The 24,350-nt window shown below is 32.7% G+C and overlaps 1 protein-coding gene across 1 annotated transcript; it reads left to right on the top strand.

The window, feature by feature from the left end:
* The first annotated feature begins 277 nt into the window (after positions 1-277).
* On the top strand, positions 278-3,288 carry LOC126972811 (tRNA-dihydrouridine(20) synthase [NAD(P)+]-like). Its single transcript, XM_050819881.1, has 6 exons — positions 278-927; positions 1,007-1,145; positions 1,225-1,557; positions 1,636-1,923; positions 2,332-2,494; positions 2,968-3,288. The coding sequence occupies exons 1-6, from the start codon at positions 774-776 to the stop codon at positions 3,241-3,243; spliced, it is 1,353 nt and encodes a 450-aa protein (XP_050675838.1). The 5' UTR covers positions 278-773; the 3' UTR covers positions 3,244-3,288.
* Positions 3,289-24,350: the final 21,062 nt, after the last annotated feature.

Below are 24,350 nucleotides of genomic sequence, written 5' to 3'. Positions count from 1 at the left end.
GCACTTGTAAATTCGTTTACACCGATCAAATGACACACTCTAAGCTTGTTGGTCTACTGAAACGTGACATTGACGAGTTGTGGTGCCCCTTCGACAGAAGCCACTAGAAACAATAGAATAGAACTTTTATTATTTAGATAATTGAATATGAAAGTTTTGACGAAACTTCGAAAGCTAAGCGTTAGAATCAAAGACTATAATAGCGTGCCCATAATGGTCAAATAAAAAAAACCACTATTCTGTCAAAGTCATAGAAACAGGTAAATTGCCATAGACCAAGTGTAGTAACATACTTGGTAAGTTGGTCTACGTAAATTGCCTTTGCCAAAGGGGGAAAAAAAATGTAGGTAAACAAGCGTAAACACCTCACCAGTCTTATCAGCTATCAAATTTATTTAAATTTGTCAACTAACAACCAAATAATATTAAAATATGTGTTCCATACTAAAACAATTAATTGATTGTTCCATTAGTGTATTACTGTGCCAAATACAGTTTGTTAGTTAGGCATGTATGAGCATAAAAAGGAAGCATGATAATTTTTTTAGGTTAAAATCATGTTATCAGTAACCAGTAATGAATTAAAACAATCTAATATTACAAGAAAGTAATAGATGATACTATCATCTGAAATTAAAATTAGTCAGCTTTGTTTAATAACAGTATAGTAATAATATATATTTCAGTGGTTTCTATTAAGTGTATGAAAAAGATTATAAATTATTTTCTTTACTTAATTATTTTGTAAATGTATTAAGATTCAAATATTCAAAATGTTAAATTATGATAACAAGATTATTCTGGCACCTATGGTCAGAATTGGAACTTTACCCACGAGAATCTTAGCGTTGCGGTATGGTGCAGACATAGTATATACTGAAGAACTGATTGACTGGAAGTTCTTACGATCAAAACGTAGAATAAATGGTAAAGCAATTTTTGTTTTAACCAATATTTTCATAAATTTTATTATTTCATAATAATATGTACTTAATTGTTATTTCAGATATTTTAAAGACTGTTGATTTTGTAGATCAAACAGATGGAACAATAGTTTTTAGAACTTGTCATGAAGAAAAGGACAAGGTAGTTTTACAGCTAGGTACATGTGATGCAGATAGAGCATTAAAAGTTGCCAAACTTGTGTATGTAGTGTTGTCATTTTTATATAATAATATGATCAATTGACAAATATAAAATTAATCATCGATACATTTATTATAGAGAAAATGATGTTGCCGGCATAGACATAAATATGGGCTGTCCAAAAGAGTTTTCTATTAAGGGCGGTATGGGAGTTGCATTGCTACAAAACCCTGAAAAAGCATTCAAAATATTAGAAACACTTGTAAATAATTTAACAATTCCAGTGACATGTAAAATAAGAATATTAGATACACCTGAGGATACTCTAAGTCTTGTACAGAAACTAGTTAGTTCCGGAATTAAGGCTATAGCCATACATGGACGGACAAAAGATGAAAGGCCACAGCATCCTGTCCACCCAGGTACTATAAAGTACATTGCGGAGAGAATACCAATACCAGTAATAGCAAAGTTAGTTCTAGCAATTAGAATAATGTTTAATTAAATGTAGTTTACATTAAACACTACTAAGCCTATTAAAAATTTCAGTGGTGGTTCTAAGGAAATTGAAAAGTTTAGTGATATATTGAAATTTAAAGAAATGACAGGCTGCTCAAGTGTAATGATAGCTAGAGCAGCTGAATGGAATTGTTCTATATTTAGAAAAGACGGCATGCTACCTATGGATACAGTTATTGAAGATCTCCTCAGACTTTCAGTAGATTTTGATAATCCCCCAGCAAACACAAAATATTGCATACAGAATATTCTGAGAGAATTACAGGAAACACCAAGGGGAAGACAATTTTTGGACAGTCAAACATTAGAACAAATGTGGTTAGTAAAACAAATTATTTTTCTTCACAGTCGTTCCCTCATTGCTGAGGATTGTGACTTTAGGAGTCACTATGGAAAATGAAGGAAAACTAATTATATCTCTCACAAAAATGTTTCTGATATAAATAGCTATTGAGTAACATCCCACTAGTGAAGCAATGATGAAGAAATAAGTGTGTTCCAACAAACAAATGAAAAATCACTTCAGCTTTAAAATATTAGAGACTAGTCGCATCTTGATGAAACTAAGTAATTATGTTTAGTAAATTGCACAAAACTTTATTTGCAATTCAATTATAAATATTGTGAATTGTATCATTTTTCAAACATGAACATTACTTCTAGAGCATCATATTCACCATAAGTGTCCAAGATATAGCACATTTAATTCTTTTACTTAAATTTTAGCACTATTTGGAATTTACAAGATTACTGTAAAGAAAAACAAAAAATGTATCAAGGATTAGGTATACAAGGCAGGTGGCAAGTTACCCCAAGTGATTTGGAACCACCCAACAAAAAATCCAAGTTGGCTAATGAAGTAAATCTAGATGGTGTTATACAAATGCAGGTAATATGTAGATTGTATTTTTTTTTATTGAATAGGAACAAACGAGTGTACGGGTCACCTGGTGTTAAGTGATCACCGCTGCCCACATTATCTTGCAACACCAGAGGAATCACAAGAGTGTTGCCGGCCTTTAAGGAAGGTGTATGATATCCTAACTTGGGGCGTGTCTTATTTGTGTGTTAAGAAAATATATTGATTTCAATATAAATTGTAAATGTTAACCCCCAACACAATTTTATGCTCATGCTATTTCATAATATTATGATAGTAGGCTTAAGATCACTAATGTAGTCACACTGCACAACCTGAATATCTTTTTTTTAAATAAAGCAGTAAATTAATTCAATTGAGAAATTATTAAAGCAAAGTAGTATTCATCTAAGGTGATAATTATTACCTCCCTTGATTTGAAAATTAACTTCAAAAGAATATGTAAAAATATATTAGTATAATTGTTAATTATTATTCTACAGGTGTGTTTTATCAGATCAAATTATAATGATCTTAATTTACCGAAGTCTCAGCTACATGCATGGGCAGGAAAAAATGGCTTTAGCTTACCCATATATCAAACAAGGCAAGTGGAAAAATTGTTTCAGACAATATTGATTTTCAATGACAAGAAATACACTTCAACTTTTTGGGAGAAGAACAAAAAGTTTGCAGAACAAAGTGCGGCATTGGTTTGCCTGTACCATTTAGGGCTTAAAACAAAAGATGATTTAATAAAACTTGGTAGTTTATTATAATGAAAATTGTAAATGGAATATAATATATTTATTATTTTGATTTTATTAGTTTTTCATTTTCTCTATGTTCTCAACTAGTTTCTTGTTTATAGTTTCCAATTCGCCATTCAATAAATTGTGCTGCTCCAAATCTTTGTCAATGTTTTGTATCAGTGTATAACATTCATAAGCTTCTTGTAATGTGTGGTCAATAAAAGACAATTTAGAAGGTCCATTATACTTATTTATCAAGTTAGTTATATCTTCTAATACACTGTGAGAAGAAGGCAAGCTTGGAATTGAAAGCTTAGTAAAATTATTGCTATCCATAGTTGTTTCAACACTATTATGTGGATTATATTTACTTGTTATAAAATATATTTGAATTAGGGATAAATTCACTCATTCAAGCACGCGATTCATATACATTCAATTAATCCAAGTCAAATCTAACTTTATTGATGTAATTTAAAAAATATATAAATATTGTCAAAACTATAATTTTATATATATTTTAACGAATCGATAGACTCTGTATTACTTTTTTATTTTTTTAAATGTACCTAGTCGCTACCTAGGTACCCACCACACGAGATTTGACAACAAATCATGGTGACCAAAGAGGATGTAAATACTACATTGTACATGATGACAAGCACAGAGTACTTTTAGTTATGTAAGCACGACAAGTGACGATTGAAAATACTAACTACAGTCCGTTCACAGTTATTTTACCTCTGACAGAAGACATTATGTTTTCTTTATGTTGGTGTTCCTGTCGAGTCGTTCTGTGAAGTTCCTAGCGTTTTTCTTTCATATTTGTGAGATTTCATCTGTTAGCATGCCGAAAATAATTCAAAGTAACGGAAGAAATATTATACTATCGGTGCGTGATTTCTGTGAAAGAGAAAAATAATATAATGCTCCTTTAATTCCATTTGGAAATGTTCGTCAACGAGTTGCCGCCATGACGGGTGTGTAAATTAGGGCTACCCATCTTTAGTATTTTTCCCAATTTTAGTGGAAACTTGATGTCCTAGCGTTACCGCCATCAGTACATAATATATGTCGCGTCAACTTAGATTTTCTCTCACCATAAATGTTAGACTGCTTGTTGTTGTTCTTGCGAGTACAGTATCTTGTGATGTTTTTTATATGTTTTATTTTTATAGTAATATAATCAATTCTCTCACCATAAATGTTACACTGCTTGTTGTTCTTGTGAGTACAGTATCTTGTGATGTTTTTTGTATGTTTTATTTTTATAGTAATATAATCAATCATTTGCTTCAATTTGATATACAAATTCTATGTCCTTTATATTTGTCTTTTTAATATATTATATGATTTCATAATTTAATAGAGTAATCATTGTCAATTAGTATGTCGCCTTGAGTGGTTTTAATTTGAATAAATAAATAATATAAATGCCCAAGCTGACCTCTATTTAATTAAATTACAATTTTCGTTTGGTAGCATTTGATACGATTAGGTAAAAATGTAAATATGAACATTATTATTAAGAAATAGCTGTCTACATATATACACAGCAATTTGTAATTTAAAATAAAATAGGCTTTATAAAATAAAACTTTTTTCCTGTTTCAGGAATATCTGAAAAAACCGTTAGCCCCATAACTAAAGAAGGCGAAGTTGCTTTATCCTCTTTTCAAAAAATTTCTACGCCCAGAAAAAAACGCATCCAAGGAAAAAAAATATTTTGGATGATTTTGATCTGTATGCAGTTCAAAATAAAATACTTGAAATTTATACCGTCAGAAAGGAGGTACCGACTTTGGGGAATCTCTAAACGCAGAGTTAAAAATTGATATAAATTTTCGTGGAGGTCGTACTACATTATGGAAAATTATACCTACCTACGAAAAAAAGCTGTGCGAAACTCTATTTCACTATTTCTTGTGAGAAAGTGAAATATCGTGAAAAACGTTTGATAGCTATGAATGATAGGTTGCCTAAAACGCAAATAGATTACTTTATTTCCGATTAAGATAATCATCCGGATGAATATATTGTGGTTATTACTGTGTAACTAACTAATACAATAACAAATGACAGCTTACAATTAATGAACTTTGCTCTTGACGGAAATCTCCCGATTACTTAATTGTTTTTTTTATTTTAAAATAATATTATTAGATAGGCTATTCTTAAAGATATATAAAGGTATAGTCTTATATTAAATAACAAAGCGAACGGAAATTAATATAATAAGATAGGTATAAATAATATTATAAGATAGGTATATTTTATTTTATCATCGGAATCCGAATAATAAAACTCTTAAAATAACTTGTCCTATTATTTCTACTCTTCTACCCGATACTATTCATTCACTGCATAAAAACCATTAAGTTCAATCGTTCATGCGTACGATGATTCCCATTGGTACGTATTGTCTCTAGTGACGAGCTGGTTCTCTGTACGCCACATTTGTTAGGAAGTTAGGAAAAACAGACTATAATAATAAATATATCACACTGATGTAATTATTATTGAAAATTAACCTTTGAATAACAAAAATAAAAATTTGGTTAGCAAATTTCTGTAATGACTCCAAATATAAATTTTAATGCGTTGAACCGTCCCGATAACAAAAGATCTTATTACAAACTTTACGTTCAAATCATTATATTGTAAGAAAAAAAAATCATCAATACCGTAAAATTTAACTTGACGATTGAGGGAGTCATAGAAGCTAAATATGGCAATATAACGCTCAGGTTAGCTAACCTAACGGCTAGAGGTAAAATAACTGGTCACTCGCAGCTCTTCGTGCGTGGAGGACACTGACCTCTATGAATATGGAGGATGTATCTGAAGTTTAAAAAATTATATGAATTTCCTGTTGCAAAAAATCTTAGTGTTACAACCAATTTTTCTTTTACACTAATACTGTCTCCAAGGAGTAGTAGTATCTTGGAGAGACTAGCCTTAACTAATTAAAAAAGTGTGTGTCTAACAAAGCAAAAATCCTTAAAATTATTGAAGTCATACTTCTTTAGGCGCGTTATGAAAAAATGATGAGAGTGAAATTTTAAGTAACTATTCTATTCTATTCTTCCTACTATGGCTCCTGTGGAAGGTATACCACAAGATTGCCAATGTCACGCTAAGGTAGACCACCAAGCTTTTTACTAATTTTAATGGTTGTGATCGGTGCTTAAGATTGAAACAAGTTTTATTTTCTTATACCTGAAACAAATAAACATGCTGTTAGGACTATGAAGGACGTACACAAATATAATTACTTAAATTATTTAATATAAGTACTTAGTGCTATTTACAACTTAATCTTATTTATTTTAATATATTTACACAATATATATATACAAAAGGAGTGAAAACTAGGGAGAGGAGACATTTAAATGAAGTTGGGCGGGGAACTTCAGGAGGTATAAAATTGTACAAAGAAGGTTGCGTAAAAGGGCAATGGAAGAATAAATGATGCAAGTTTCCCTCATCTAGACCACATTCACAAAGGGCCAAAAATACTGGGGTACAAGCATGATTAAAACGTAAACGACAAATAGTTAATAAGAGTATTTGTTTTCTAATTTTAAGGGCACTAACATCGGTGCTAAAGTTTGAAACAAGTTTTATTTTCTTATACCTGAATAATAAATATACATGCTGTTAAGACTATAAAGGTGTCCTTTATATGTACACAAATATAATTACTTAAATTTAAAATATAAGTACTTAGTGATATTTACAACTTAATAATAATAATAAAGAGGATAATTCTAAGCTCAATTTAGTTTGCTGTCATAGTTTATCTAGACGTATATATGATCTAAGCAAATGATTAATTAAATGGTTAAGTCTAAGGTATTATAGTAGCTCTACTAACGACAGCTCTGGCTGGAGGTTAAATGCCTATTATTACAACAATTATTACAATATGTAAACTGTCGGAACATATAGTTAGGAAACCGAAAGATTTAATCGAAATTAAAAAAAATCGTAACCGATTTAGTGAGATTGGAAGACGTTTAATGTACTTTTTCCTAAAAATTAATTTAGGAATGTGTAATGGGATTAAAGGAAAGGAAAGAATTAAATTGTATGATAAATATAATCGCCATGAAATTAAACAGACTGAGCCGCCCCTATAAAAAGGTTTGGCTTCAATTCTTAATTTTTATCATAAATTCCACCTGGGGACACGTAGCTTTAGCTAGAGGCTCATAATATAATATCTCTACCCGTTCTTATTGGTATAGCATCTAATATTGTTTTGCATACCTACCACTGAGGTGAATATTTTTTTGTAAGAATAATAATTATAATCCTATTTGTATCAGAATAAATAATAAAGCTGGTACGTTTTAGCCTATATAAGTAAATATTGAGCGACTTTCGCACATCATATCTACCTACACGCAGGCTAGGCATAGCTTGTTCGTAGGCACTAAGCATTATATAAAAACAATAATTTCGAAGAAATAAAAATTTTATTTTCATAAAATTGCAGTGAGCAAGGTATTGTAGTAGATATCAAACTCAGTAACATCATCGAAGACATTGTAGAACATATATGTAGCAAAGTTATGAGGCCCAGTTAGATATTATAAAAAGTTTCAAAACGTGGCACCCCATGTCTATTTCAAGACTAAGTCGTTTGTGTGATTATGAATCTAATTAGTTTTAGGTACCTAGTGTCATCACTAGCTTCCAACTATCTAATTAGAGTGTTCCTAATTAGATTTCCTACAAATTGAATTATGTAATAACCACCGCGATATATTTGCCGTTTATCTACGTTCTCTTTGTAAATCTGTATTAATTGTAATATCTAAGAATATAATATAATGGTAAAATGTAAAGCTATTAGAGCTGTTCGAATATAACACGGAATTTGCTATGAATTTCCTAAAACTTAACTAGATGGCTCTGATTGGTAAATAAAAATTGGCATGTCTGATACCGAGGTAGATAAATCATTATTACCTTTAAAATTATAATCTTATACATACAACTTTACACATATTATAAATAAATTGGAATGTCTGTTTGTAATATTCAAATAACCGTTTTTTACTACTCGTTTATGAATATAATATATAGTTATATAGGTACATGCACCAAAATAACATTTTTTACAATTTTTGTCTGTCTGTCTGTCTGTTTGTTCCGGCTAATCTCTGAAATGGTTGGACCGATTTTGACGGGATTTTTATTAGCAGGTAGCAGATGTTATGAGGAGTAACATAGGCTAAGTTTATTTCATAAAGTTATGTCGAAATGTCCAAGAAACTCTAAAGTGGTCTAACTCTAGAGTGGTCACCTAGCATAATATAAGATTTTCGTGTCCCGGTGTTTCTTCCCCAACTAACACGAATTAGTAATTGTTTATGGTAGTTTTCCAATTACAGAGTATAATGCGAATCTGTGTCGCACAAAGCCGAATTGTGCTGATGCTTTAATTGGAACGTGAATTAGTTTTCAAATGCACCAACAGAGTGCGTTAGGTTCAGTGTTGAAATAAAAATTCATACTTTAGTTAGCATCCTAGTAAAATAAGATCTTGTCTTCATACTGATAAATATATTCTTCTCCACGTAAATATTTATGATTGCCTGCTTCATTATATGATTCGATAAAGTCATTACAATGTTGATAAAAGTATATTCCTGTAAAATAAATATGTTTATAAGTAGTTTCGAATTCTAAAATGAGATTGTACCCACTTACTTATTCATATTTTGAATGTGGAATTTAAAAAAATAGTCATCTTCATCCATACTTATATTCTGACTGCACTCATATTATTATCAAAAAACTACTACGAAACGAAAGTTTTAACATTATTTTCAACAATAAACAATATTACTAACGATAATATATAAATAAACAAAACTGCCAACAGAAAAAACACTTGTTAATTTTCTGCCACTGAGTTGGTATCGATTGCACACATCACGCGGAATCAGTATATTTTGTGATAGTGTTCGATTGCCGCGTTGCTCCTTAATATAAAGTACTCTGTGTTGGAACATTCAACGTTAAGCATTATGCCCAAAGAACATATTTAATTACTTACTCTAGGGAGATTATGCCGCCTAATGCGCTTTACTGGTATAATCATGCTGTAATTGGAAAACTACCTATTATTGCCCGGTCATAGATACCTAGAACAATAATTTGAAGGCTTTTTATCTTTGGAGCCCCCTTTGCCTGTCCAGATGGACGAACAGAACCAAAAAAAAAAATATCTTTGGAGCGTTTAATACTAACGAAAGACTTCAAGTTCACTTAGAACGCAGTCATAAAATATTGTTTGAATTTATTTATATTTTAAAGTCTGTTGTTGTGGAACGCTGCGAGTTATTTAGGTGAATCGTTTGTGGTTTCCTGTCGCAACCGCAACCACGACGAAGCAGCGGCTGTGGCCATGTGATGCATCCTTGCTCAAGTTATCTACAGAATGGGTTTATATAATAACATTGGTTTTATATAATAACATGAACACGATTACTATTAATTACAGATTTAAATAGCTTACTGGATATTGCCCTTTCACCTTCAGATTTCGTCAATAGATAAGTAAATAACAAAGCACACAAGTGAAAACTTCATCAAGATGAGGTTAAAAGTACGAAAAAAATTTTTTTTTTAATTTATTCACAGCGTAATAACATATTTTGCTATATATAAGGTAAGTATATATATTATATTATAACTAGCCTACCGAGACAGCTCACTCACTAAATACCTGAAGTGATCACCGCACATAAAGAAGTTTTCACCTCAAAAAATTTGTGAATCTTAATGTTTACTAGCTTCAACCCTCAACTTTCTGTATCCCTGGTAACGTGTGTTCAAATTTTCACGATGAGTTTAGCAGCTACGGCTTGAAAGCGTAACAAATAAACAAACTCACATTCGCATTTACTTATAATATTAGTAAAAATTAGGATTTAGAACGACTTTTATTATGGCACGTTGTGCTAAAAGAGAATTCTCCAGTAAAATGGCACCTATGTAACCTGGATGCAGGGCTGCCAATTTTTTTAGACTGAATATAGTATTTTGGATGTATTCAATAAAATATAGTAGGTAGATATTTTTACTGCTTTGATATTTTATTGAAAGGTTTTTATTTTTAAGGAGCCCTTCATACCAGCTATCATTACAACTTTAAGTTATAATGGTGTTCCATTATTTCTGCTTTTATTTGCTTTTGTCTCTATTGAGCTCATCTTTCCACTTTGTTCATCACAGAAAATATGATAAAGTATAGTAGTTTCGCCTACTATAATATATTTTTAAATAATGGTAGGTACACACTTTAAATAGTTGGATACAATATTATATAGTAGGGTTGGCAACCCTACCTGGATCTCACAGTTCTAGGTATCTATTACAGAGGTTTGTATTTAAAATAGTATTAACTTCTTAAGTTGTCGTCACACTGTCGTGATAAGGCAAAAATTTGCGTATACGCGACACATCTAAATGTTCGTAATATCATGTTATTTTTTAATTTTATGTAGATAATATAATTATACCTGTATATTATAGTTACAACTACGTTCCCACCTGTTGTCCCACGACTTTTTTTTAAGTGACAGTTGTAATTCATAGTCAGACTGGATTTGTTTTAACGAGTTATTATACGTACAAAATAAAAAAAATAACAAAAAAACAACCGACTTTAAAAACACTATTCCAAAACAATAGATATAATGTGCACTAAAAAGTATAAAAATAACTGCGTATTTTTATACAATCTAATTAATTAATCTACTTCAAGTTACGATTATCGTCATTTCTGGAATCGGTGTCCTTCCGCCGCGACCCGCTCTCGCCTCTGGCCTCCTCACAACTCAAGCACATCTCACCTATAATTATGTAAGTAGTAACAAACCTATCTTGGATGACACCGACTCCAAATATTACAATAATAGTAACAAGAATTAGATTAATTAATTAGATTGTATAAAAATACGCAATTACTTTTATACTTTTTAGTGCACATTATATCTATTGTTTTGGAATAGTGTTATTGAAGTCAGTTGTTTTTTTGTAATTTTTATTTTATTTTATGATTTTTAGTGTATTTTGAAGTTGTCTAAAGATGTTTAGATATACTAAATTTTTCAATGCAGCAATGAACGCAAGTGCTTTGCAATTTGATAACAGACAGTTACAAATTCTGCCACAAATCGCACCCTTACTGTAAGTCGTTAAGGAGTCCCATTGATCATCATATTCGACTACGACAATTACTTGACCATAACTATGTTATGGTAGATGACTTAAATATCCGGATAGCATAAAAAAGATTCGGCCGAGTATCGTTAATTTGCTCCTAAGAATTGAAGAGTTCCGTTACTTTATCATGGATTCCGTAATCAGAACCTAACCAAACGCTCACCGAACTATCTTTGAAGTATATCCTTTCCAATAAAAAAAGAATCATCGAAATCGGTTGGAGCGATATTGAGTTATTCGCAAATTTATCATCCAGTTTGCTATACGTGTGTACAGCAATTTAAATTGTCAGATCTAGACTAAATAGGACTACTGAAGTACAAAAGGACCACACGGGATGCACCAGCTTTCAGATAAAAAAAGAATTATCAAAATCGGTTCACCCAGTCGAAAGTTTTGAGGTAACAAACATAAAAAAAAAATAACATAGCGACAAATTGAGAACGTCCTCCTTTTTTGAAGTCGGTTGAAAATTACCTATATATACAGAAAACTAGTATTCTTCTTGCGGCGTGTGTGGTCGTTAATGTGACCAAATTCTGTTCGCTTCGTGAGCAACGCATAGGCGTCAAATTACACAAATTTTATTATTACAGGCGACGTAAATAATATATATTAAGTTACCAACATATAATTTTTACTGTGATTATAGGTATATGTCATAATATAATTTTAATTAATTATATTAAAACGTGATGAGAAAACTTTGGATCCCTTTGCATAATGCGCGGACGGAGAGTGAGATGTGAGCGAAGAAGTTCAGAAATCGAATGATTATTAATAATCTCGTAAAATAGATTATAAACTTGATTTAAAATTCGTTTCTTCTGTGTTCTTTTTAACAGTGTCACACAAGAGCTAAAAATAACAGATAGATGATAGATAGGTGTCAAAATTCTGTACTTAACTATAGGTCCTTTTTGAATTTTTGATTTGATGGAAAAAATAACCTCAGTAATATTTTCAATTGATGAAGTTTAGTCGAATTACGTATTAAATGGTGGTGGTAAAAAGGTGACAATCGGGATATTTGGTTCAGTTCACAATTTCTAAGATCGGGTTTCCGGAGGCAGGTTTTTACGATTCTAGGCAAATTAGCTTCGTTAGTCATCAAAACACGAGCAACCTATCTGCAGGTGAAAGCTTTGACAAAATCAGTGCGCACGTTTCAGTGAATAACTTGAAGAAACATTCAGACAGACAGACGTTTTAAAAATGCTGTTCTGATATAGATACCTTCCTACCGTGTAGATGTTCATTGGCATTTAGTAAAAAGCTGGAATTTTATATGTTTAGACGAGCGCAGTTGTAGCGCTGCTCAGAATTTTTGGGGTTTTTCAAGTATCCTGAGCGGCAATGCATTGTAATGGGCAGGGCGTATCAATTACCATCAGCTGAACGTCCTTTACGTCTCGTCCCTTATTTTCATAAAAAAAAATTGTTTCAGCAGTCAAATGACTACAAAAACCTTCATAAAAATGAAGTCATAGATTATGTTAAGCTTACACTCAGCTAAGTTTTACGTAAGTGAACTCTGAGCAAAGTCCGCTCTATAAATCTCAGCCGAAGGCTTGACACACTTTTCACTCCTTTTTCAAAAAAAAATTTGAGCTTTGTGACTCGCTTGATTATGATATGAACCAGCAAATCATGACTGACCCAGAATGACGCAGCTACGATCGTACACTTTATCATCTTGTTTGTTGTAATGCTCATCATCATTCTGTGAACATTTTTTCATCAGAGAAAAGTATATTTCTGTACTTTTCACCACTCTTAGTAGTGTTAGGAATGATTCAGGGCATGTCATGTATATCGACCAGAAACATCAAGCTTCAGGCCTTCTCAGCCATAAGTCGTGATATTTTTTTTCTTATATAATGATATCGGCGAATTCTGGCGTTAAAAGCATTAACAACCTTTTTACTTGTAGTACGCGGCAGCCCCGATCTCTTATCGTCTTCGACAGAGGATGTGTCGGTATATCTATCGATAGTACAAACATACGATTGACTTTGATTGAATATGATTGGCGGCTCCATTGTTAGTACCCACTTTGTGCAAGACAATCACTGCAATTCTGTTTCCCTAACACTCCATTCTATTATTGTGATTTAATATTAAACTCGAATGTTTGTTAGTTAGTTTAGTATATTTGAATATACGAAATGATCAAAGTTTATATTTTAAAAAACGTGTTCCAGAATTGAATATTTAAATAAATTAATTTGCCTGAAACGTGTACGGCGAACGAACTGCTGATTACCTCAGAGTAAAGTATTACCTGTTAAAAAATCTATAGCAGCGAAGACAATATAAATGAGCCTGCTAAGTTATATTTATTTGTTTTGAGTCTTACAACATTTTCACTGTTTTTTATTTTATTAATAACTTAAGTAGTGACGTATTATCAAATTATTATTAGTATTAATTGGTAACATGTGGTTTTTTTAGATGCTAAATGGACCTAGTTTTGTAAATACGTAGATTATAATATGATAAATAAATAAAAAATTAAAAAATGAGGAGGTTTTATTGTAAATTTATTTTTTGCCAAACTTTGAACAAAGAATGCTCTATTTAAAATTTATTTGCTTTTAATAAGTATTTCTTATAATATATTGAAATCCATTAAAATTTTAATGCTATTTTCCTTTGTAATTTATTATATATAAAATACATGTTATTACTCAGTTCAATGCGGGTCCAACAGCCAAGTAGACATGTGTACGTACACACACACACACACACATAACCTAAGCTTATTTTATGACAAATTTGCGGTTTCGTCTTTATCATTTCGCTCATAATCATTTTGCGGTCATACTGATGTACCCATTTCGAATACTCATTTGCCATGAGGCAGTAAATTTAAAATATTACTAAAAATATTAATAGACTATTATTCAAAGTATTTATGAGGTGCCAAAATATTTTTTTTATCTCTAATAAAACAACTGTAACTGAAAGTGCAACTTTATTAGAACTCCAAAACGCAACGCTCCTTTAATGCCTCTGGCGTTGCAAGAGAATGCACCTCGCTTGCGCCCTCATGCGACATCAGAGGAATTGTGTTTACAGCTTAATAACAATTAGTGATGGGGCGAGGCTTTCATCTGATGGTAGGTGGTACGTCCTGCCCTGCGCAATGCAGTTCAGGATTCTAGGAAGACCCAGGATACTGAGGGAACTGCGCTGTGCTCGCCATTTTGAGACATAAGATCTTCGGTCTTATCATCCCAGTAATGTCACTGGCTACAGCGCCCTCGAAACAATAATGCTTATACGTTACTGCTTGGCGGTAGAATAGGGTTTAATTGTAAGCATTAATTTTGTAATTTTTAGTTATAATGGGTAGATATGCTATAACATGGTTCGTCATGCTCACTGAATGGCATATTTTGCGGCGGCGTCGTGTGCTGCGTCGTCTCAATCCCTCAAATATGTGCGAAGATGGCTTTCTCATGCGTCAGCTCGTGAACAGGTACTGCTTGTGGTGCCAGGTCGACCTGTTATAGTAAATAAGTAATTGTATTTTTTGGATGCAATCACTTATTAAGACAGTAATCACGACTATCATGTTCACGAAGCATTCTTACACAAACAATGAATTCAAGCTCTAAAGGTTGATGCATCCAATATACAATAATTTATATTTATACAGTTAATTCTTTATTACTTTATATGAAATAATTTACATTACTTAAACATGATATAAATGTTGGATGCAGCACCGTACAAACAAATTTGTTATGTATATTACAACCATTATAAAACACTCTATTTGGTTAAAAAGAGTGGCCGTTGAGTTTCTTGTATGTTATTCTCACGAGCGCAACTTTTTACGAATATATAGTAAATACAGTAATTTAAAAAAAAATGTAGGGACGATTCAAAAGCGCTTAGTTAAAGTCTAATTGAATTAAGTTTATTTGACTTTGACTAAGGCGACGCTGTGCTACCAGCTAGCTGGAAGGTTGTGCTGAGAAACCTCCCTCTGGCAAAACGTCTTAAACGTGAATGATAGTGTCTTGGGTATATTTTACCAGTGGAGGGTTCCTTTGCACAGGATGCCGGCTAGATTATGGGTACCACAACGGCCCCTATTTCTGCCGTGAAGCAGAAATGTGTAAGCATTATTGTGTTTCGGTCTGAAGGCCGCCGTAGCTAGTGAAATTACTGGGCAAATAAGACCTAACATCTTACGTCTCAAGGTGACGAGCACAATTGTAGTGCCGCTCAGACTTTTTGGGTTATTGGATAATTCTAAGCGGTACTGTATTGTCATTACAATTGGCATTGGCCCATTGGCAGGGCGTATCAATCACCATCAAATCAACGTCCTGCTCGGCTCGTCCCTTATTTTCAAAGAAAAAAAGAATAGCATTTTACCGAATGCCGGAATTTAGTGGTAAAAACCGGATAGAAATTCTTTGAAACAGTTCTTCATTTATCAGTTGAACGGAACATACAATAAGGCTTTGTTGCAAAGAGGATGTAAAGACTACGTAATAAGAGGCGGGACTGCCTGAGTAAAAATTAAAATTTAGTTTAGTATGAAACGTGCAGTCATTTGACGTAAGATTGAAATAGCCGTCATCTGTCAAAACAATCTGTCAATCTATCAATGACTTGCTCACAGCACGTTTCATACAATAAGTGAATAGCTTTTTTCTTAGAGAGTTGCGCTAGGCTTAGTTGTTCTAAAATGCAAATTGCACCAGTCTGTATTCATTATTTATGTCAATCTGTTTTGCGTATACGATGTCGTACTTCACAACACAATAGTCTATGAACTACTCCAAAATATGTTGAATACAATTTCACTCGGTATTAAAATGACGTGCAACGTGACACTCTTATTGTAATATAAAAAGTATTTTAATAATTGAATACGGACGGACCATTTCATTTTAGAGTGCTCTTGTTCGCATCTCATTTCGATGGGGGCTTAAACATTGAGATTGTATTAAACTTACGAATAACTGTCAATTTGTTGATATACATTTTAAGTATATCCATTATTTGAGTCTAATAACTCACCAATTTCCAGGATGTCTAAAATACTAAACGATAGTTGCAAATATTTGGACCCTTTTGTCTGTGTTTTCACTCAAAACATTTTTATTAAGTGATAAATTAAATAATCTGTAATATTAACAAAATATATTTAACTGATTTCAATATAGCGAACTACCTGTGACCTAGGCCTATTTCATTGTGATTATTTTTCGGTAATAATTTAATACGATTTTTAATTTATGTAGGTACTTATAAGTACTTCATTTGATTATTATCTATACATATATATAATAGATTTCCACGTATATAGTCACTCATCACGATATCTCTGGAACCATAAGGCGTAGAGACTTGAAATTTAGTAGAAATATTCCTTTCGCCGAGTAGAGATCAGCTAAGAACGGATTTAAAGAAATTCCATCCGCAAGAGTTTTTTTTTTATAACAGAACAACGTCTGTCGGGTCCGCTAGTACCATATAAATATTTGTAAGCTTCATAATAATTGCGTTCTGTATCTGCCTTATAACATAATGCAATTAGAATTAACTTTAGATTGAATATTGTATTGTTGCTTGACTTAATGCATGTAATTATCACTGGTGGATTGAATAAATAAATAAATAAAAATACTAATCAATTGGTTACATGTAGAAGGGTAGACGAGTAATTTTTACAAAAAGCGATGTGTTGTGCAACTGAACAAATGTTTTTAGGTCTACCGCATCAAAAGATATACAAATATTATACTAGTTACCCCGACAGACGTTGTTTTGTAGGTAATAAAATACTGTTTCATAGGAATTTACCAATAATATTTCAAAACATAAATAATTATTTCGTAAAAAATGCTCCCTGTTGTTTTAGTGAAATTGTTTCACAGCGGAACTGTCAAACCGTGCGTCACTAAATTCTCTCATAGAAAATAGGTCCATACAAAACAAATATTGAAAATAAAAATAATTATGGGTCTTAAATGGAAATAAAAACTATCCTATCTCTCAAGTTGGACCAAACTGCACTCCATGAAGAAATCCCCATTAAAATCCGTTCATTACTTTAGGAGTCCATCGCGGACAAACAACGTGTCACGTAATTTATATATATATTAAGATTTACCATCAGTCTAGCTGTGAGTAGGTACTGGTTATCTCTACTATCTATATAAATATTATATAATGAAGATCGTATCGACATGAAACTACCACCATTCGATGCGAAATTTATCCTAGATGGTTTATGGCTACTTATTTTTTGTATTGTAGATATTTTTAATAAGATGAATAAAATTTAATTTAGTTCCTTTTAAAATTCGCACAGCGAAGCGGGCGGGAACAGCTAGTAATATTATAAATGTGAATGTAAGTTTGTTTGTTACGCTTTCACGCCGAAATCACTTAAAAGATTTTGATAAAATTTAGTACAGAGACAGACTAGAGCTTCAATAAGGACGTAGGCTACCTTTTATTGCAAAAAATAAATGTAGGGGTTGAAATAGGGGATGGCAGTTTGTATGGAAATTCGTCATTATCTAAGATAAAACCATGACTTTGTATTTAGGCACTTGATAAGAAATAATTAATAAACATATTTTATTCGAGCCTTTTTGAAACTTTGACCTACATGGGGATGAAATAGGAGATTAAAGTTAACAGGGACATACTATTAAAGAGACTGTCCACAATATCAAGGGATATGCGCTGTTTCATAAAAGTGCAGACATCAGCGGAAAGAGCAATTTGTATTTTGAAATTTTAAAAGTATCCTAAAAAATAAAAAATGTTGCCCAATGTACCTATTCAATGCGGACAAAGTCGCGGGTAAAAGCTAGTAATTATATAAAAGTAAAATAAAATAAACAAACTGTAATGAAACGCGTGCGTTCGAATCATAATCTTCAGCCTCTTGAAGAAGCGTGCCAGATCATAATCAATTCATTTGTCTCTTCGTTCGAACATACAGAGATTTTGGTATAAAAACAAAAGGGGTTTAAGTTATTAGACTGAAATAGGGTCGCACGCGTGCCGACGCGCGGGTGGCACCGGACGGAGTTGTAACGGCCCTCGTAATAAATTGTGTTGCGAGACAGATGATCCTATAGGTACTGTTTGGTGATATGTTTACGTGTTTCTGAGTTTTTGCGTTCTCGTCGATATGTTTCTCGTGGACGTAAAGAATTTGCACTTTGACTGAACCCTACATTCACAGTATGTTTTATCATTTAATCACTATGTTCTCCGTTTTATTTCTTAACAGTAGGTTTTTTAATTGAGGAGGACAAACGAATGAACGGGTTACATGATGGGAAGTGATCACCGCCGCCTAAACTCTTCTCCCATAGAACCACAGGAGCGTTGCTGGTCTTTTAGGAAGGTGGACTCGCTTTTTTTAAGGTACCCAATACCCATTGGGAGTCTCCCTTGCACAGGATGCGGACTAGATTATGGGTTCCACAACGCCGCCTATTTCTGCCGTGAAGCAGTAATGTGAAAGCATTATTGTGTTTCGGTCTAAGGGGCGCTGTCGTGAAATTACTGGGCAAATGAGACTTGACATCTTATGTCTCAAGGAGACGAGCGTAATTGTAGTGCCGCTCAGTACTTTTGGGTTTTTCAAGAATTGCCACTGCATTGTAATAGGCAGGGCGTATCAATTACCATGAGCTGTTCGTCTCGTCCCTTATTGTCATAAAAAAGCCATTACTTATCGTCCTGGAAAAAGCGCGCAAGAAAGCTCATTCCATTTTTGTTATTTTCACTATAAGAGTGATATATAATGTTATTTGGATTAACAGACAGTATTCTGCAACTGACTTGGAATTTTGCTGTTGAAGTGTGGGCAATAAATTTTGGTGATCTGTATAATCCGATAGCTTATTGAAAACCCAGTAGTTATTAACATCCTTACAATACTATAACATAAAATTAAAACTATCATTACGTGGAAGCGTACCAAGAATACTGGCAGCATTTCCGCGTTAGATAGCTAGACTGATCCGTTGACTGAAATAGCTGCCAGCGATTGGATTTCCAGTAGCCTTATTGAGGCGCGAAGATAGTACTTTGTACATTCTCCATTACATTTTACATACTGCTTATAAAGATCTAGGAAAGTGTGAAATATTATTTATTCTAAACATTGCTCAAGCACTTTTAAGCAACACAACGTTTAACAGCCTCATATAGCCCAGTCGTTAGTGACCCTGACCAGTGACGAGGGCTCCCAGGTTCGAATTTTGGAAGGTGCAGACGTTACTGGGATGTATGTTAACTTTTTTTATGTGATAGTGGTGTGACGCGAACTAACTATCCTCACCCTGATAAAGGACCTCTGAATGATCTGAAACAATATGAAGCCGTTTTAAATAAATAAAGTTAATAATGTCTTATAAATGTTTTAATAATATATTAATGTTTCTTTACGATTTATGATTATATATGTATTTACTTATGTATGTTGAAGTATTTTTAATGGATTACTAGCTGACCCAGCAAACGTTGTATTGCCGATATTAAAATCGCGATACAAAAGTAACTGTTGATCGTAGATGGGTGAAAATTTGTAGTTGTATGTATTTTTAATGCTGACTCATAATCAAACAAATTTAAAAACAAAATGTCAAAAAAAATTAAAAAAAAATTTCGTGTGGACCACCCTTAACATTTAGGGGGATGAAAAATAGATGTTGTCCGATTCTCAGACCTACCAATATGCACTCAAAATTTCATGATCGGTCAAGCCGTTTCGGAGGAGTTCAAAGTTTAACACCATGACACGAGAATTTTATATATGAAAAGATATTATGTTCACTGACCTCTAGTGGTATCTAAACAGGTTAGTGATTATGTTGAACACACGTTGACAAGACTTAGAAAACGCGCGAGGTGAGCAGTGAACTTTTGCAACGATCAACGACACAACTTGATATGTTCTGTGAAGTTAATTATTCTACTACCCCCTTATTCATAATGGTCCGCTAACTTTAAACAGCCGCTTAGGAGTGTTTTTTCTCATTCTGACTTAGGTCAATAGAAGAAGACAGAGTGAGAATTAGCAATGCTTTAAGTTAGCAGATTATTATGAATAAGGGGGTATTAGAATTTAATTTATGGAACTGTTTTCTCTTCAATTTTATGTATATTTGGAACCTTACTATTGTAATTTGTTCCTGAATAAATAAATATTTTTATACCGATACACATATATAGCGCATGAATAATGATAATAAAAGCATTTCCTTTCATTTCATTTAAATACTGGTAGCTTTTTAACTGACTTAAAAAAAGGAGTAGGTTCTCAATTCGTCGCTATTTTTTTTATGTTTGTTATCTCAGAACTTTCGACTGGGTGAACCCATTTTGATAATTCTTTTTTTTTAATGCTGGTGCTTCACCAGTCGGTGTCTGCCATGGTAGGTTTGTAACTACATATATAAATAGTTGTAGGTGAGATGTGCTTGTGTCGCACGCGCAACGTGAAAACGTGAGGCGAGGGTGGAGTTGCGGCGGGAGGACACTAATTCCAAAAAAAAACAAAAATTGTTACTAGAATCAGATAAATTAATTAAATTGTATAATAATACGCCATTATTGTTTTCTTACCTTTTAATGCATATTATCTTATATACACATATTATTAATTAAATATATATATTATTAATTATTTTATATATCTAACGATTTGGAATAAGTTTTTTTGAAGTTGTTTGTTTTTTTGTTAATTTTTTTACTTAAGTATATAAACTTACAGTGGTTTTAATGGTGCACTGTTTTATTTATTTATCTAGTAGCATCGAGAACACAATAATCACTAACTAATTACATTAAATATTATTCTAAATAAATGAAAATCCAAGTGTTATGCACTTACAGGCATAGACCACACGCAAATATTAGGTACATACATACACATATATATTATGTTTCAATTGTGCAACATAAAAACTAATACTAAGATAATATATAGATACAATATAATCAGTTTCTATAAAGTAAAGTGAAAATTAATAAAAATTAACAAAAATTATTTTACTAATGTCACAACTAACATATTACCTTCAAAAATTGCATAATTTAATATTTAACTTATAAATATTGGCGATTTTTTCTGTAGTGACTATGTGAAAATTTATATTTATTTCTACAGTTCAACTCTCAGGTTGTGGCTTCATCTACAGGATCTACTTTACAGTTGATAACCTGCTCAACCCCAATATTTGCATATTAGGAAATTGACTTTCGATGTCGCTCTTGTAAATCTAAACAATATGTTATGTTTTTAAAGTGATAACCCTCACTTCTAGGATTAATACACAAATAAAATTTGATAAACAAAACTTTTATGAACGATGCGGGATTCGAACCCACGACCTCCGGCGTTCCGTGCCGGTGCTCTAACCAACTGAGCTAACCGTTCGAGTACCGCCTCGTTATAAAATTCTGTTTGCTTTTTGTTCAACTCTCAGGTTGTGGCTTCATCTACAGGATCTACTTTACAGTTGACAACCTGCTCAACCCCAATATTTGCATATTAGGAAATTGACTTGAGATGTCGCTCTTGTAATTCTAAGCAATATGTTATGTTTTTAAAGTGATAGCCCTCACTTCTAGGATTAATACACATAGTATTTTTACAGTTTTTAAAAGGGTTATGTCAAGAGCGTACTTTAAATGTAAAATAGTTAAATGACGATCAAATAGAAAACAATTAAAATTTGATATGGCAGCTATTAGTAAGAGCGACACGTTCCAACTGGCGACCAGTTGTTCCACGTTTACGATCGAGCCCGAACACGGCAAATACATTTGTTAATAGGCACATTAGTTGTTAAATGCGCCTGCGCCGGGGCTTAATTGACGACATAATTTGTTGCTACAGCAGATTGTTTGGAGTTTTCAACGACAGAATACGGGGTTGTTTGACTATTGGGCGATTTATTTGAGTCCCATTTAGAGAACGATTGTGTAAGTGCCAAAGCCCCCATATTTGTATTGAAGCACACTTATGTTCACACACGTTAATTGTGACGGTCGCGTACAGAGAAGTGCAGTATTAACGTTGACATATTAATAATAATATGTTTTTATTAAAGGCAAAATACCCATTATACATATGAAACAAATAGGTACAATGATATTTTTATACATTTATCAGTGGGAGGCTCCATTGCACAGGAAGCCGGCTAGATTATAGGTAACAGAACGGCGCCTATTTCTGCCGTGAAGTAGTAATGTGTAAACATAAATCTGTTTCGGTTTGAAGGGCGCCGTAGCTAGTGAAATTACTGGGCAAATGAGACTTAACATCTTTTGTGAGAATTTTTGGGTTTTTCTAGAATCCTGAGCGGCACTGCATTGTAATGGGTAGGGCGTCTCAATTAACATCAGCTGAACGTCCTGCTCGACTCGTCCCTTATTTTCGTAAAATATAGATAAAAAAGGATAATATACATAAAACTTATAAACTACTAGCTGACCCTGACTAGTACAGACGTTGTTCTGTACATAATAAATAAAATACTATTTTTTATTCAATAATATTTCATAGCATCAGGAATTATTTCGTAAAATATGCTCCCTTTGTTATGAACAAATTGTTTCACAGCAGAACTGTCAAACCGTGTTTCAATAAGTTCTCTTATAGAAAATATGTCCATACAAAACAAATATTGAAAATAAAAATAATTATGGGCCTCAAAACGAAATAAAAACTATCCTATCTCTCAAATTGGACTTAACTGCACTCCATGAAGTTATTCGCATTAAAATCCGTTTATTAGTTTAGGAGTTCACGGGAAACAAACATCAGGACACTGGATTTATGTATATTAAGATCTAGAAAGGTTAAAAACATCTTCCCAGGCGTCTTGTTCAAGGCACCTTCTTTTATTTCCTATTTTTGTTTTGAAGCACAGATAGCCAATATGAAAAAATATATCTAGAGATCCCGTTACAAACTGTTTGGAGAATACGGTTCTTACGGTTCTAAGATTTGCGGAGTCTATCCCAGAAGGAAGCGACTCTTTTTCTATTCAAATAAACATATATAGGTATATAATATGTTAATTTTAGATTGTAAATACTTGATATATTTCCTATATTGTTTCTTCAAATATATACCTACCTAATAAGAAGGTTTTACCTATAGCCACCCGTGTCATGACCAAGATACGTGTCCAGGCATATAAAGGATGTGTGACTCAGGCAGTGTGGAAGCACTTTGGTAAAACCGTTGTCCTTAACCTTTTTGCATTGTTTTGTCTGAATTTCGGATCGATGCCAACAATTGTTAATAAATAGGTTACGTCGAAATTTAAATAAAAGCGTACCCATCGCGGATGAACAATTAACTGTCAGTATTGACGCATATTATTGTTCCAAACATGTCCACAACCAGCTATGACCGATTAGCGGTTTGTCCTCTCTTCTGCTTCATATAATCACTATACAGTATTAAATTTTTACCAATTTTAATGGATATACATTTCTCTAGACGCGCTGGGCATTTTATATTTAATAATAACAATAAAAATAATATTGACTCCCCTTTATACAAATTATGCTACCCCAAACTAGGCATAGCCTGTACTATGGGTACAAAAACCTAAATATTTAATACAATATACTTACTTAAATATACATACATAAATACATATAAATATGCATATTCATCATTTTCGGTGTTGAATGAGACTGAACTGTCACGCTATGTAGCAGTTATCGGGCTAAAGTCGACTCGAATCACGAAGGTAATGAAGAGATGATAGATCACTCCCGCCCACTATACCATGATTGATATTCCGCCTATTTTAAAGTGAAAATGGTGAAAACTTCTTTAGCGATGATCAGTATGTCGCCCGCGTAACCGAAAT

Source organism: Leptidea sinapis, chromosome 27, assembly GCF_905404315.1.
Source record: "Leptidea sinapis chromosome 27, ilLepSina1.1, whole genome shotgun sequence".
Lineage (NCBI taxonomy): Eukaryota > Metazoa > Arthropoda > Insecta > Lepidoptera > Pieridae > Leptidea > Leptidea sinapis.
The sequence above is the reverse complement of the archived record's forward strand: the minus strand, read 5'-3'. Positions and strand labels throughout refer to the sequence as shown.

What these genes read in the sequence shown, in the direction of transcription:
- LOC126972811 (XM_050819881.1), top strand. Translation starts at nt 774, where the DNA reads ATGTTAAATTATGATAACAAGATTATTCTGGCACCTATGGTCAGAATT. An exon ending in ATCAAAACGTAGAATAAATG is followed by an intron (nt 928 to 1,006) that starts GTAAAGCAATTT and finishes TTGTTATTTCAG; the next exon opens with ATATTTTAAAGACTGTTGAT. An exon ending in CCAATACCAGTAATAGCAAA is followed by an intron (nt 1,558 to 1,635) that starts GTTAGTTCTAGC and finishes TAAAAATTTCAG; the next exon opens with TGGTGGTTCTAAGGAAATTG.